This window comes from Galeopterus variegatus, unplaced genomic scaffold (assembly GCF_000696425.1).
Source record: "Galeopterus variegatus unplaced genomic scaffold, G_variegatus-3.0.2 Scaffold968, whole genome shotgun sequence".
Lineage (NCBI taxonomy): Eukaryota > Metazoa > Chordata > Mammalia > Dermoptera > Cynocephalidae > Galeopterus > Galeopterus variegatus.
The window spans coordinates 432,935-449,844 of record NW_007727079.1 but is presented as its reverse complement, the minus strand read 5'-3'; the positions used below and the strand labels follow the sequence as shown (position 1 = coordinate 449,844).

The window sequence follows — 16,910 nt, the reverse complement described above, 5'->3', positions numbered from 1 at the left end:
GATCAACATATCTCAATGTTGAACCCCCAAAATATGTATAATCAATTTTGATTCAATAAAAATTAAAAAAAACAACTGTACAGTAGTTATGTAAAAGAATATTTTCCTTCTTAGAAAATACACACTGAAGTACTTAGGAACAGAGATACAGTGTCTGAGACTTACTCTCAAATGTCAGGGGGAGGGAATGCGTGTGTGACACAAACACAGCAAAGGCACAGATGAGGAGAGAGCGAGAGAATGGAGCACACCAGAAATGACAAAGCAAATGGGACAAAATGTTAAATACTAGTGAATCTGAGTAAAAGGAATAAGAAAGTTAGTTCTTTATACTATTCTATAAGTTTGGATTATATCAAAAAGAAAAATAAAAAATAATTAAACCTCAAGCAATATCTGAGTCTTTCCCCCCCACTTTCAAATTACCAAAACATCCTAAAGTACATTTTCAGAGAAGACAACATAGTTTCCTCACTCAGTCTATACAGTAGACCAGGACAGAGCACTCCTGGAAAAGTGCAGAAGGTTCTTAGTAAAATTGTCCCACCTAGTTATGAACTCTCAAAGCACTAGGAGAGCCTGCATAGATATCCATAGGAGCAAAAAAAAAGAATGGCATGGGTGGGTGAGAGGTGGGAGGCTGCTGGGGAGGAGGGGACTGGGGGGCTCTGACGCCCTTACCATGCCAGAGCCGCCGCAGTAGTGGCAATGCTGCACCTTGGTGCCTGGCTCGTTCCCCTTGCCATTGCAGCGCTCGCAGGTATCCAGGATGTTCACGGTGAACTCCTTGTTGACGCCCTTGGCAGCTTGATTGAAGGTTAACTCCATGATGTACTAGAGAAACCAAGGGACACCTGTCATCTTTCCTTTCACAATGACCAAAGTGACGCTCCTCTTTAGAAGGAAAGGAGGGCAGTGGCCCACAGTTTTTAGTTAATTTCTAACTACTTACTTGTCCTTTGCCAAGTAAGAAAGGGTGGAATTCAACTGATTCTGCCTACTTCTCGGGATTTATAAGATTAATGTATGGATTAATTAAGTGAAAATATACTTTTCAACAAAAATCTTCATGGATAATACTTGTACCTGGCACTTACAAACAGCTTGAATGATGCACAATCATAACTTAGATCATAAGACATCTCCCTTCTCTCTTCAACTGAGAATGCCTTGTTAAGGCATAAATATGGAGAGAGGATTGGCTCTATCTCCCTACTGGACTGAGCTCTCCTGGAATAATGTAGCAGGCTCTGGATAAAACACTCACACCCGAATAATGGCCTCTGAGAGCCTCAGGTGCTACCTGATCAAGCAACTGTCAAGAACACAGTCGAATGTGTGTTAGATGGGTGGATGTACTCGTTATTACCTACAGGATTTTTCAAATATTGGAATTATTTTCTACAAAATGGCTGCCTCTAAACCATTCCATTTCAGTTGCTTTGCCTTTCTAAGAAACAGAAATGTAAAAATCTGTTCGTGTCACACTTAGCCTATAACGTGAATGATTTTTCAAAATGAGGCACTTACTTCCTGAGGCTGATCAAACACGCCCTGGAAATCTCCAAACGAAGATGATGAGAACTCCCCGAAGATCTTCCTGAACAGCTCCTCTGGGTCCACGGTGGGGCCCCCCCTCCAGTAGCCCTGCCCAGAGCCGCTGGCCCCGGGATCAAAGCCGGCAGAGCCATAGGCATCATACTGCTTCCTCTTCACCTCATCACTCAGCACCTACGACAAAAGGCAGGGCCGTCAGGTGTGTTGGGGCCTCCGAGGCCCAGGAACACAGATAAGAGTTCCCAGCAAGCAAGGCAGTCACAGCATCTACTCAGTGGTCCCTGCATGCAAAACAATCCTATGAGGTTCTCTGGGATGGGGTGGGACTGCAACTTCAGCACCTAGAAGAGGAGAGAGATGACCACACTGAAGACGAAGTGTGAGGCCTGCACTACTTTAGAAAAGTCTCATGAAAACTCCCGGGAGCTGCCTTTGCCATTGCTGGGGAAATTCTTGCATTAATCCTTGCATGACCTTGCAGGTACCCTGGACACTTCACAAATTCACATTTCACCTCTCTTCTCTGCAGACACTGCCTGGTGGAGAGCTTATACTTTCTACCCTTTATCCCTCATCAACAGGTCCTCTGGAAGCTGGAACAAGAGGCAGGAGTGACAGCACCAACAAGGAGCACAGGGAGTGTATCAGCTACATACGTTTTGAAGGCCATACTCACCCTTACATAAATACGCAGGTACTGGCACAAGACTGTTAATAGGGACTAACTACCTTGGGAAGGGAGACTAGGGAGAGGCAGGAAAAAACATATTAACTTTGTATCTCTTTTATGTGTTTGTTTTACCTTTTTATTTTGTTCTGTTTTTAATTAAAAAGGCACTGCCCTAAAGACCAAACAGAAAAGAGTGTTCCTTCTCCAAGGGAAAAGACATTTTCGCCTAGAATGGAAGGGGACTGAGAGAGAACAGCTCACTGCCTAGGGTACTTTTTCGGGCAACCAGCTAAGATGCAAAGAACGAAGGTTGGCAGAGAGGAGGAATGTAGGAGGCCCTGGCTTCCGGGTGGCTTTTATTTCCTGGTTCTAGCCCTTCCTGAAGAATTGCTGCTCTTGGGTTCCTCTGTCCTTTTAATAACATCCACCTCAGAGATAGATGTCAGCAAGAAAGTGGAACAGGACTCCCAAGCACTCCCCACCCCCCACCCTGGCGGAAACACAAATTGTACAACTCTCCATGTGTGAAAATGCCTTCACAAGTAGTAACACCCCCCTTGTTAAAAATGGAATCTTAAGAGCCTGCCCGTGGCTCACTTGGGAGAGTGCGGTGCTGATAACACCAAGGACACGGGTTCGGATCCCTATATAGGGATGGCTGGGTAGCTCACTTGGGAGAGTGTGGTGCTGACAACACCAAGTCAAGGGTTAAGATCCCCTTACCAGTCATCTTTAAAAAAAAAAAAAATGGAATCTTAAGAGCCTGCCCGTGGCTCACTTGGGAGAGTATGGTGCTGACAACACCAAGTCAAGGGTTAAGATCCCCTTACCAGTCATCTTTAAAAAAAAAAAAAAAAAATGGAATCTTATCTTCCACAAAATCAGGTTCTAAGACTCTTTAGTGTTGTTACCAACTAGTTTGAGTTACTGTAATAAAATGGCAGTATTTGAAATAACACTATCAGGCTGGCCTGTTAGCTCAATTGGTTAGGATGTGGTGCTGATAACACCAACGTCAGGGGTTCAATCCCTGTAAGCACCAGCAAAAACAAAAAAAAATGTTAATAAAAATAACACTATCAAACACACCTTTCATTAGCTGTAGTTGACAGGGGAGAAGACATCCATTCAATAAATATTTACTGAGTTGAAGCCACTCTTCTACGTGGTTGTCTATTCCTGTGGATATATGCTCTAAATATCCCGAACACCTTCAGGATGGTCCCAGATAACTCTGGAATTGTCGACAACTATTGCATAGATGTATGCTTTGTCCTCTGACTACATTTTAAATTTTTCCAGGGCAATGACAGACTTTTACTTTTACGAAATCCACCATCCTGACAGGTAGGGATACCCTATGTAGGGGGATCATTGAATAAGACCAAAATTAATTAATCCAACCAGGAGTTCCCAAACCTGGCTACAAGTCTGAATTACCTGGGCAGCTTTATTAATGCAGATTATTGGATCCTATTCTTTGCTGAGATTCCAAGTCAGTAGGCCTAGTATGAGGCATGGGAATCCTTTTTTGGTTTTTACAGGGTGATCTGGTGCAGGGATACAGCCTTCACACTGGACCGTGTGACATGCCAAGCCATCCTGTGAAGCACACAAACTGATTCACGCACATGGCTGAACAATAGTGACAGCACACATGTCAGTTACATTACCTCATAGGCTTCTGCCAGCTGTGAGAACTTCTCCTTAGCTTTGGGATCATCCTTATTCGTGTCAGGGTGGTATTTCTTGGCAAGCTAAGGGGAAAAACAGTAAATTACTATGGATACATGATGATTACTAAAACAGAACCCCAAATATCAGTCACAGTTATGCCCACCTTATAAAAACTGTCTCTTAAGACTCAACAACCAACAGCAATTCTTAAAAAAAGATTTAAGACATTAACAAAAAAAGAGAAAAAGATTTAAGACTTTAAAATAAGTCATTTCTTCAAACCTGATGTATGTACACATTTCTTAACCACAACAAATCTCTAGCAAAAATAATAACTAATTCTCTAGAGCTCAAGCACCTTTGTGAAAGCAAGATACAAAACAGCGTGTCTGGTGTACTAACATTTATGAAAAAAGGGGAGAAAATGGCTGGATAAATAGATGCATCTGCTGTATAAATTTGGAAGCATATACAATAAACTGGAAATTCTGGTTGCTACAGGAAGGACATAGATGAATGGGAAGGAAGACTTTTTTACTGTGTACACCTTTGTACTTCTGAATTCTTAACAAAGGGAACGTATTACCTATTCAAAACATATGTTTAAGTATTTTAAAACTGGGCTCCTTCTCTGTGGCTTTCCGTTGGTGTCGAGTGCTCTTGCTCTGACCTCAGCTGTGCTCCTTGAGGAGCACTGAGCCCACGGAACGGCAGCCATGACTGAGGCTGATGTAAATCTGAAGGCCTATCCCCTCGCAGATGCCCACTTCACAAAGACACTATTGGACCTCGTTCAGCAGTCATGTAATATAGGCAGCTTTGGAAAGGAGCCAATGAGGCCACCAGAACTCTCCACAGGGGCATCTCTGAGTTCATTGTGATGGCTGTGGACACCGGGCCCCTGGAGATCACTCTGCACCTCCCGCTGCTGTGTGGAGACAAGAACGTGCCCTACGTGCTTATGCACTCCAAGCAGACCTTGGAGCAGGCCTGTGGGGTCTCCAGGCTTGTCATCACCTGTTCTGTCACTATCAAAAAAGGTTTCCAGCTGAAGTAGCAGATCCAGTCCATTCAGTCCATTGAAAGGCTCTTAGTCTAAATCTGTAGCCTCTGCCACATCCCCCCTGACTTCTCCCCATGAGGTTGTGTATCGTATTGTCTGTGTTAGCATGTAGTATTTTCAGCTACTTTCTAATGTTATAAAATATTATAGTACCAAATCTGGTTTCTGGATTTTTGTATTTTTCTTTCGTTTTGTTTTGTTTTACAGGGCTGTTTCTCCCCACACTTCCACCCTCTCTCTACCATCCTTTTATCCTCTCTTTTGAAAAACGAACTGATGCCCACAACAGATGGAAGCAGAGTGCAACACCATTCAAAGGCAGGAAGATCCAGAAGAAACCTGACTGAGCCAGGACAGAGATCTGGTTCCAGCTTTCATCTGCTAACTTCCTAATGTGTGCTGGGTGTGACAGAAGTAAACACCATCCACCCTGTATCCCTTGTGCCTGGTGAAAAGAATCCTTCCATGCATGTCAAAATGACTGGGGGGTTTCCTTTGTTCTCTAAGGGATTATGTATCATTTGGGGAGGAAGCATGTGTCTGTGAGGACGTTTTACGTCCAAGGTCATTTGCTAATGTACCCCTGCTGTTTGCTTTTGGTAATAGGATGTTATGTTCTCCCTCCTACCCCCGACTTTGCCCGAGGGTGGCAGGGCATCAGCATACCAGAGATGAGCTGCAGGATTCCAGAGGTGGCCAGGATGAGTGGGACATGGGGCAGTTTACTTGCGCTTCAAGAGTGGCAGGGGCAAAGAGGGTGAACTGGTGCTGGAATTACAGATTCTGGGAAGATCATGGAGACCTGGATGGAAGCTAGAACAGAGGTGATGAAATCCAAGGAAACTTCTCTTTGGTGAATGGGGATTTCTTCACTGGACACTTGGCACCGGCTCTAAGAGCCCATACCCCTGGTTTCCTGACATAATGTGAGTCACATGGATTCTTTATCACTTGAGAGCGCTAATGTGTCATTCATTCTTGTGAGCATCCTAATAAAGAAATATAGTCATATTCCAATTTTAAAAAATGAAATAAAATAAAAATAACAAATATTAAAGAAATGAAAAAACTGTCCACCCACCAAAAACAATAAAGTCAAATAAAAACTCACTCCACTGTGTAGAGCACACATGTGTGCCAAGCAGCTCTAAAGCAGCAGGCTGTGCTGTGTGCCTTATGGGCGCTCGCTATGTTTATTCTGGCTACTGGCACCTTCCCAGTCTGTGGATTGCCAGAATCCTCAAGCTGGAAGTGACCCAGGCAGCCGTCTGGCTCCATCACTGCCAGTACCTGGCTGTCTACCTCAGCTGCAGTTAGGCTAAGGGTGAGGTCTGAATACCCAGATCCGTCATGTGCTAACCTGGAGACCTTGGGCACCTTACTTACTTCTCTAAGCTACAGTTTTCTCATCTGTAAAATGGCAATAATAATGGTAGCTACTTCACAGGGTTGTGGCAAGGTCAAAATGAAGTAACACATAAAAAAAAGTGAGCACAGGGTGTGGCACACAGTAACATTCAACATTATTATGAGAATATAATAGGGAGCATAAGGACATATTTGGGAGGTAAGGCATCTAGGAAGTTCTAATAGGAATTGGAAAATTTCAATAATATGCTAAAACATATTGATGTCAGTATACTCCAAGTCATCAGAATGGCCACATTACAGTACAGCACTGCAGGCAACTTCAGAGTTTGCACATAAGCCACTGTGTGTGTGGCTTATGTGAAAAGAATGAAGAGACATCACCCATAAATAATACATTTGTGCCAAGCAAAGAAAAAATGATGTCATGGCTCAGAGTGCAAATTAAGGATTCAAAGGAACTGAAATTCAAGAAAGTACTAGGTGAACTGAGATATCACAGGGCTGTTTGGATGGGACCAACTCCAAAGTCCCGTGTTGGGGACACAGGTACAGTAATTATGATAAGAACAACCTGATTTTAGACAACCAACATTATCTATTACATGAAATTGTTATTTAATGTGGAGGATATTGACATTAATGAGACAGCAATAAAACACATGTATTTCACAGGACCAAAGTCCTTAGTTTAGCCTGTAATGTAGAAGGCCAAAGCCTGTAATTTAGAGGACCAAAGTCCTTAGACTCGACCAAAGCCTGTAGCTTAGAAGGACAAAGCCTATAGTTTAGAGGACCAAAGTCCTGTAGCTTCAGAGGCCAGAGCCTCTAGCTTAGGGGGCCAAAGCCCAACCCTTTAGGAAAACACGTAGAAATGCTAAAATTAAGAAAGTCCAGAAAACTCTCACAGGACTTATGCCTTTGATGTAGATAAGAGAACTGAAGCACAGCGAAAAGTGACTGTTCTAGGGCCAGTCTGTGGCTCACTCGGGAGAGTGCAGTGCTGATAACACCAAGGCCATGGGTTCGGATCCTATATAGGGATGGCCGGTTGGCTCCCTGGCTGAGTGTGGTGCTGGGTTAAGCCAAGGGTTAAGATCCCCTTACCAGTCATCTTTAAAAAAAAAAAAAAAAAAAGAAAAAAGAAAAGAAAAGTGATTGCTCTGAGGGCAGTTGCCCTTGGTGCAGCTAAACATAAATGAAGGGAAAGTATGTGAGCTAAAATCTTCAAGAATATTCTGCTAGTTAGTGCTTGGGGGACGTTCCACATCTTTCCCTAAACTGTTTCTTTGAGTTTCTTGGGGAGTTACGCACTTTGGTGATTATATCATTGTTTCTTTTTGTACGTCACACAGATTAGTTTTATGACTCCTCTTGATGGTAAATTACTTTAAGTTACACCTGTTTTTTTTTTTTTTCTTTTTTCGTGACCGGCAACGGATCGCAACCCTCAGTGTCGCGCCCATACCGGACTGGGACCGGCAATGGGATCGCAACCCTCGGTGTTGCACCCGCACCTCGCTCAGCCAGTGAGCGGCCGGTCTGTATGTGGGATCCGAACCCTCGGCGGGAGCACTGCCACGCTCCCAAGCGGCGCACTGTAGCAGTGCGCCACCAGGCCGGCCCCAAGTTACACCTGTTTTAATGAAGATTGTCACATAGCCAGTTTGTTTATGTTTTCACTGGGATTGATTAACCACCTGTTTTTCTTCTGTAACTTTCTTGTCTTTATAATAAAAACTGAAGCAAAAACTGACTCGGGGCTGTGCCCAGGCTCTCCTCTCTTGAAGGAGTTTTCCCTCGGTGTAGTCCCTTTGGGCTTCTCATTGCTGAACACATGGGCTCTGAGTAATCTTTTGCATCTCCATCACTCTGCAAGAGGTGACAGTTTAAAAGGGGGTAAGCACATTCCCCAAGTTTGAGAACCGCCACAGGATTATTTCCAGTGACGTGGAACTCATTACCACCCAAAGCAGAGGGTGTCCTGACTGACAGCCTTGTTCTTAGAAAGCTCTTCATTTGAGTGAGCCTAACTGTCTCTGTTTCTGGTGGTATACAGGTAACTTTAATTCCTCTTCTACAAAACAGCCTAGCAAATAATTGAGACTAGATATCATGACCCTATAGAGTTTTTCTTTATGCTAAGAATCAAGATTAACAGCTAACTCTCAATCTTCCACACTAGCAAAAGAAAGTCACTAAACTTGCAAAAAAAAAAGAAAAAACTTGGTTACATGCCACCCAACTTTGGTTTTCTGGAGGAATGAAAATGCTGCCAGAAGTTGCCAGAAACACCCACCCACTCCCCAAAGTTAGGGAGACAAGAACAGAGCAGCACTAGAAGAAGCTCCATCATTTAAAGTGAAAACAGCCACAGATGGAAAAGGCAGGGGCAGAGACCCACTAGTCCCTCCAAACTTAACCTGCGTGTGGACATGCTCTTCCTCCCACAAGCACACAGAAGCAGTCCAGAGGCTGCCTGCTGAGCCCAGGGGTTGGGGGGTGGGGATCCTAGGACATGACTGATACACCACAGTGGGCCACAAGGCTCCACCATCATGTGATCTACTGGCTGGTTCCAAGTGTTAAGGAAAGATGTGTTGGTATGCTCATGGAAAAGGGAGTTCTTCTGCAGTCAGAAAGACCTAGAATTTCACCTCGTGTCTGACACACATTGGCTTGTGGAGTTGCTCCTATGTCATAATCTCTCCGAGCCTCAGTTTCCTTATCAGTTAAACAGGGATGTTAACACCATGAAGCTGCCACAAGGATTAAATAACGTAACATGTCTTTGTCACGCTTTGATCACGGTCTGATTCTCATAACTGCTCCATAAAGGATACTTTAAAAAATTTCTGCAGACCCCACTTCAACCGGCCACCAAAAAAAGAAAAAAATTTTTTCTGGTTTCAAATTGCTGAGCTTTACTTGATCTTTTACTTCCACACCTAAAAACTTGAATAATCCCCAAAACTAAGTCTTTCTCTTTAATTAAGTCTCTAGTACTTGCTAAGGCCCTCAACTGTTGCAAGAATTTGGCCCAGCCACGATCTTTTCCATCTTCTCCCACCGTCGCATCAGGTTCCCTACTCTTGAGCTCACAATGAGACATGCCAGTCACTATTCCCAGGCCAGGACCTCTGCTTCCTGTCCCATTGCTTTTGCTCGTTCTATTATAGCCCAATTATAAAAAGACAACCCAATTAAAAATGGGCAAAGGATCTGAAAACACATTTCTCCAAAGAAGCCAACAAGCACATGAAAGATGCTCACCATCATCAGTCACTAGGGAAAATCAAATCAAAACCACAATGAGATACCACTTTACACCCACTAAGGTGACTATAATTACAAAGACAGATAATAACAAGTGTTGGCCAGGATGTGGAGAAATTCCAACCCTCATACACTGCTGACGAGAATGTAAAATAGTGCAGCCACTTTGAAAAAGGCTGGCAATTACTCAAAAGGTTAAACATCCAGTTACCATATGACCCAGCAACTACCCTCCCAGGTATACGTATATACACAAGAGAAATGAAAACATATGTCTACACAAAAACTTAACATACATTAATTTTGGTTTTGGCCGTTAGCCAGGCAGCCCCATATATGAAATTTTATAGCAGCAATGCTCATAATAGCCTAAAGGTAGAAGTAATCCACAGTCCATCAAATGGTAAATGGATAAACAAAATGTGGTCTATCCATACAATGGGATATTACTCGACCATAAAAAGTAATGAAATACTGACACACGCTACAACGTGACTGAAATGGAAAACACTATGCTGAGTAAAAGAAGCCAGACACAAAAGGCCACAAATTGTATGATTCCACTGATATGAGATGTTCAGAACAGGTCCATCCATGGAGACAGAAGGCAGATAAGCAATTGACAGAGACTGCAGGGAGAGGAGAATGGGTAGTTAGTGCTAATGGGTAAGAAGTTTCTTTTTGAAGTGATAAAAATGACCTAAAATTGACTGTGGTGATGGTTGCATAACTCTGAAAATACTAGAAACCAGTGAATTATGCACTTAAAAAAAGCTGTCAATTCTACATTGGTGCCCCCAATTTTTATTTTATTGGTCAGAGCAAACCAAGAGTCTGGGAACCAATGGTCTAGACATCACACATACTACTTTAATTAGCCCTAACACATTCTGGGATATGACAACGGGAATTTCACATTTTCTGGGTTAAGAAAGGAAATAATTCTAAACCCATAAACTTTTATCTAAATCAAATGACAACAACCTAAAACTCAGACTAGCATACTTACTGAATGAGATGGTATAGAATAAATTTAATTACAAAAATAGTTCTGGAAAAAGGACTTATTAAAATCTTTGGTTTGGAATCTCCTCTTTTTCTGAAGCATTAACTGCTATAACACTGTGCACAGAAGACCACAGTCCAGCAAAGCCCATCTCTATCATACCATTCTATACTATCAGCCATGTGCAACCTATCAGTATGGGCATATACAGTGTACTGATCAGGATGAAACTAGATCAATAGCATTTCTGCAATCTTGTCACTAAAATCTGACTTTCATACAGACCTGGTAATAGGCTTTCTTGATCTCTTTCTGGCTGGCATTTCGGGGAACTCCTAGTATCTGGTAATAATCTTCTTTGGCCAAAGGGGTGCTCGTGTGGAAGGAGGCAGTACAAACAAAAGGGTAACATTTTGCTCCTAAAAAGGAAAAAAAGAAAGAAAATCACTCTGGGAATGTTCTCAACAAAAGAAATTGTGAGTAAACGACCAGCCAGAATATACCAGTGAAGGAACAAACAGGCCACACAGCTTTGGGGTCTGTTCCCCTCCAAGCCCACTGAAGACCAAACTCACTGCACTTCAAAAATGGCTAACGCCACTGTATTCAAACAATATAAAACAATGTCGGAGTGCTGGGTGTTGCTGATTCTGCTGAATCACACTACTGGCATAGTCTCACTACACCACTAAAAGAATAATACCCCAGATAGGGGGGCTACATCTGGGCTTTAGCTCCCTCTCTCACAAAACCTCATGCTAGGTTTTTCATATGCTTCTCTCACTTAATGCTTAATTCTCCACGTTCTTTCCCCTCTATCAGAAAACCCTGGGGGACATGCTTATATAAGGTAGTTCTCAGAATATGATCCCTGGATCAGCAGTATCATTAGCTTGTTGAACATGCAAATTTCCAAGCCCCACCCCAGACATCAATCAAAGTCTAGGGGCCCCCAGCCACTAGAGGATAATAGCAACACCCCCCATCTCCTGCAGTTGACAACCAAAACCAATGTCTCTAAACATTGCCAAATGTTTCCTAGTGGGTAAAACTCCCCCCAGCTGAGAACCACTAGCAATCTAAGTTCAAGTAAGGCCTTCTAGGGCACCTGCTGTTAAATTATATAAACTAGCTAGGCTAGGGAGAGGTTTGAATCCACCCAGATTTATACCTGTGATCCTGGTATAATTTGTGACAGCAACCTCTTTCATTTTCAAAAGTGGCCTGTTTTAGGGCCGCCCTATGGCTCACTTGGGAGAGTGTGGTGCTAATAACATCAAGGCCACGGGTTCGGATCCCTATAGGGGATGGCCGGTTAGCTCACTTGGAGAGCGTGGTGCTGACACCACCAAGTCAAGGGTTAAGATCCCCTTACCGGTCATCTTTAAAAAAAAAAAAAAAAAAAAAGGGCCTTTTTTCCCCCAAAAATTTTTTGGGGCCTTTTTTTTGGGGGGGGTTAAAAAAAAAAAAAAAAAAAAAGGGCCTTTTTTCCCCCAAAAATTTTTTGGGGCCTTTTTTTTGGGGGGGGTTAAAAAAAAAAAAAAAAAAAAAGGGCCTTTTTTCCCCCAAAAATTTTTTGGGGCCTTTTTTTTGGGGGGGGTTAAAAAAAAAAAAAAAAAAAAAGGGCCTTTTTTCCCCCAAAAATTTTTTGGGGCCTTTTTTTTGGGGGGGGTTAAAAAAAAAAAAAAAAAAAAAGGGCCTTTTTTCCCCCAAAAATTTTTTGGGGCCTTTTTTTTGGGGGGGGTTAAAAAAAAAAAAAAAAAAAAAAAGTGGCCTGTTTGGCCACTAAATTATATGATGGCCTTTGGTTTGGAAGGGTTCAAATGAAAGTAAACAGTAAGGACCTTGTACATTTAGGAACTGCAGATACTATCATGTAACTCAGCTAGAGACTGTGTATGTGTCTGTGTGGTGGTAGTATTGGAAGAGAGGTGGTTAAATGACGATGATGATTAATGAGGTTTGGGGATAAGTAGAAGGGCCTTAGAGCTATGCTACGGAGGCTGAGTGTTAAACAGGGAATTGATAACAGTTTGCAAGAAAAAGAGCTCTCGGAAGGAGGACTGGGAGACTACTTAAAGTTAATTGGGGCTGACCAATTTGCTCACTTGGGAGAGAATGGTAGTGCTAGTAACAAACACCAAAGTCATGGGTTCAGATCCCCGTACTGGCCAGCTGTCAAAACAAAATTAACTGGAGCACAAAAAACCACCAGAGGTGTTGAGCATATCCAGGATAGGGGAAAGATGAGGGATAATCAGACTGGAGAATGAACAGGAATGGTCAGAATGATTAAGAGCAGAAACAGGAAGTAAATCTGTCTTCAGTATACCCAATGCTCCTAGAATACGAAAAGCAGACTGTGGAAGTAGTAGGGGTCAGAAGACCAACCACTATTACATGTTTCTTCATTAGACTTGAGAAGATGCTAGAAATGGTTTCCTAGTGCTCCTGTACTGAACCCCCTCTTTACTCAGGAGTTGGGAACCCGAGCCCATTACAGCCTCTCCCTCCCCACTCCTTCCTATGCCAGAAGGCTGAGACTGATAGCGGCAAAGCCTTTGGAAGCTAAGGCTTCAACATCGTGAGCAAAGAACCTGGATGTGAATTAGAATGGGAGACAGTAATGTGTAAAACTTCATGTGAATAAAGACAAATCATATTTAACTATTACAAGTTTTCATGACTTTTGACATTATCCAAAAGGCACCAATGATTAGTAATAATTAGAAAGAGTTCGTTAAATGGCCATTTTCCCCCCAAGACATGACCAGTAAATGTCTTGCCCTTTTTAGAACAAGCCAGATAGGATTAGCCTCCAACTCATTCCAAGAATGGCTAACGTACTGTAAAACAACTGCCTTCTTTCTGCTTGGAGGAAAAGTCAGACTTAAAATGTTGTTTTCTAGGGCCTGTCCGTAGCTCACTTGGGAGAGTGTGGTGCTGATAACAACAAGGCCACGGGTTTGGATCCCTATATAGGGATGGCCGGTTAGCTCATTTGGGAGAGCGTGGTGCTAACAACAGCAAGTCAAGGGTTAAGATTCTCTTACTCGTCATCTTCTAAAAAAAAATAAAGTGTTGTTTTCCTGTACCAGCCAGCCACCAAAAAAATAAATAATAAAGTGTTGTTTTTATGTCATCTAATTGTACTACTAGATTTGAAACTAACATTTGGGAGCTGAGTTGATGATCTTAGTTGTGATAACAAGGTGTACCCTGAAGGATGCCACCTATGACATATGTACATCACCTGATACAAAACATGTGCACCGCAGGCTATTAGAGCCACTTGGGGAAAAGGATAGCTGACTGTTATTCCTTAGTCACGCCTGCCCACACAAGGCTTAGTACTTTGTCCTGTCTCTGTTGCACACACACAGACACGATAATAAAAAATGCTCCCCAAACTTGTACAGATGTAACATGACAAATTTAGCTTAATAAAACAAGTCACAGGGCCGGCCCATGGCTCACTTGGGAGAGTGTAGTACTGATAACACCAAGGCCACGGGTTCAGATCCCTGTATAGGGATGGCTGGTTGGCTCACTTGGGAGAGCGTGGTGCTGACCACACCAATTCAAGGGTTAAGATGCCCTTACTGGTCATCTTTTAAATAAATAAATAAATAAAGCGAGTCACCTAAGGAATTAAATTTTGAACAAGATAATGCAGCCATGCTCAGTTAGAGTATGATGCTGATAACACCAAGGTCCAGGGTTCGATCTCTGTGCTGGCCAGCTGCCAAAAAAAATTTTTAAAAAGATGCAACCCAATTCTATGTAAAACCACCTTGACATTACATGGCCACTTTTGCTCATATTGAGAAGTACAGAATGACATCTCTCTGAAGAATCCTAAGGAAACCTGGACAGACTACTGAACAGACTGCCGCTCCATCCATGAAGAATATAGATCTCTGTGTTCTCTGCTATCTCCCCAATGCCTAGAATGGTGACTAGCATATGACAGGCCTCAATAACTACCTGAGAATGAATGAATGTTCACGGTTAAGGAAAGAGGGGCTCAAGGGGATTAAATAATTACATCCAGGTCACACACACTGGTGGAGGCACCTTTGAAGCCCAGGGTCTTTTCTTTACACTGCAGAAAGTAATCACAATTACTGGTACTTTAATGACTGACTATTATGTAAGCATTACAAAAATGAACCATAATAGTAAATTACCTCATGTAAATTAGGCCCCTTAATTAATCTTCTTTATAAATTTATAGACAGTTTAAATATCATTTGCCCAAATGCTAGCGGACACAAAACAACTAGCACAATTCAGGCACGTGGTAGGCTGTACAGTGTTTCCTTCCTTCCTGATCCTTCCCTAAAATGGGAGTCATCCAACATAAGAAAACACTATGGCTAAGCACTTCAAAGCTTAATGCATATTAATTCAGTATCACCTCTGGCAATTAAGAAGACAGGTTTCAAATCAAGGCTCTACCACTTTTCAGCTTTGTGACATTCTACAAGTTGTTTAACATCTAAGCCTCAGTTTCTTTATAAAATGGAATGATAACAGTGTCTATCCGTGGGAATGTGATGTAAGGAGTTAAACCATGCCTGGGACATAGTAAGTGCTCAATATGTGTTAGGTTGTGTTATTACTACAATCACCGATTTAAAGACTTCTAAAAAAGACTGTTAACTGTACCCTTCAATTTACACCATGTGGTGGAAAGGGCATAAGCTATGAAATGACAGCTCTGGATTTGAGACAACTCTTCTTATCTAATTTTACGACCTTGAGCGGGTCAATTCCTCCGTCCACAGCCTCAATTTCCCATTCTTTAAAATGGGGATGAGGATCCGCGTCTTGCAGGGTTGTTACCACCGAGTGAGACGAAGCAGAAAGTGCCTAGCACTCACTGGATAGCAGTTACCTCTTCCCTTCCGCTACAGGCAAGCAGGTAAAGAGAAGGGAAAGGAACAGGGCAAGGGAGCAGCGGCCTCCAGAAATGTTGACAGAGAGGTGAAGGTTCACGGCCTACGCGGCGTCTCAGCACGGCAGCCGGGGGCTCCACGCAGCTCTCCCTTCCCTGGTGGCTTCTTAGTGACCACCCAGGCCCTCTGCCTCCTGCCTACCTGTCTCCTCAGCAGCTGCACACCCGGCTCGGAAGACACCCTCCACCCTGCTACCCCGCAACCGGAGCGAAGAGAGCCGCTCCTTTCTAGGCCCTGGAGCCGCCACTTCGGCGCAGAAGCCAGCCCTCACCTGTGAGGCTGACACCGGGTCTCAATGTCAGCAGCGCCCGGGGACCGCGAGAGCCCAGGGAAGGCGCGAAGGAGGCGACGCTCAGTTTGTGGCCCAGCGACGCCCCCACCACGCACCTCCCGGGCGGCCGGGCCCCTCTCCCCGCTGCAGCCGGCAGCCGGGGGGTCCCCACAGCCACCAGAAACCAGCGTGTGGAACACCGCGCCGCCATCTTGGCCGGGGACACTGCGCCTGCGCCACCCGGCTCCAGGCGGCCTCGCGGGAACGCCGCGCGCGCGCGCGCTGTGCAGGCGCTTCCGGGGGCGCGGCCCCGCGCGTGCACGCAGGGACGACAGCGTTGCGGGGGCCGGGGCCAGGCAGATCCGCTACTCTATCCAGCCATCTTGGCCGGGGACACTGCGCCTGCGCCACCCGGCTCCAGGCGGCCTCGCGGGAACGCCGCGCGCGCGCGCGCTGTGCAGGCGCTTCCGGGGGCGCGGCCCCGCGCGTGCACGCAGGGACGACAGCGTTGCGCAGGCGCAGCCGCACCTAATGCATTTTCTGGGTAGCCATCGCCGAGAGGGGGTTTGCTGTGAAGAGTGCTGTTAGGTAGATTTGCTCTGGAGAACCTCGTTGTTCTGTGGTGGACGACCAAAGACTCCACCTCATCTGTAAGGATGTGGTTGCGTGTAGCCGAACGTAATTGGACCGAGAGAAACGGCAAGGGGCGGGACTACAAATCCCAGCATGCAGTGCGGCTGCCAGTCGTGTGGCTCCTGGCATGCAGCGCGCGGCTCCTTCCTCGTGACCCTGAAACTTACATCTAGTTGCGTGAGTGTTACTCATGCGGTCTGCGCGCCAGCAATGTAAATCGCCCCCACTCTCAAAGCCTGGTTGCAATCTCACTTTCTCTGTGGCTGACACCTCTTTCGCCTCCGCACCGAGCAGGACATTGATCGCTCAGCTATATCCTAAGCGTGTTAACCTCCAAACTTATAGTGAACTTCCTTGTTTCAGAATGAGAGCCGAGCTACCTGAAAACGAGTTTAGTAAACCTTGTGTCATGCACAAGTGTCATGCAT

General features: G+C 44.3%; 1 protein-coding gene across 1 annotated transcript in view; it reads right to left on the bottom strand.

Moving 5' to 3' along the window:
- The window catches only part of DNAJA3 (DnaJ (Hsp40) homolog, subfamily A, member 3), a 31,465-nt gene extending 15,359 nt beyond the window's left edge, over positions 1–16,106 (bottom strand). Inside the window, exons 1-5 of the mRNA XM_008573830.1 lie at positions 15,850–16,106; positions 10,903–11,036; positions 3,901–3,984; positions 1,531–1,731; positions 682–834 (exon numbers count right to left, since the gene is read on the bottom strand). Of these exons, the coding sequence (XP_008572052.1) occupies positions 682–834; positions 1,531–1,731; positions 3,901–3,984; positions 10,903–11,036; positions 15,850–16,060 (783 nt within the window). The 5' untranslated portion in view covers positions 16,061–16,106. The remainder of the gene's footprint in view (positions 1–681; positions 835–1,530; positions 1,732–3,900; positions 3,985–10,902; positions 11,037–15,849) is intronic.
- Positions 16,107–16,910: the final 804 nt, after the last annotated feature.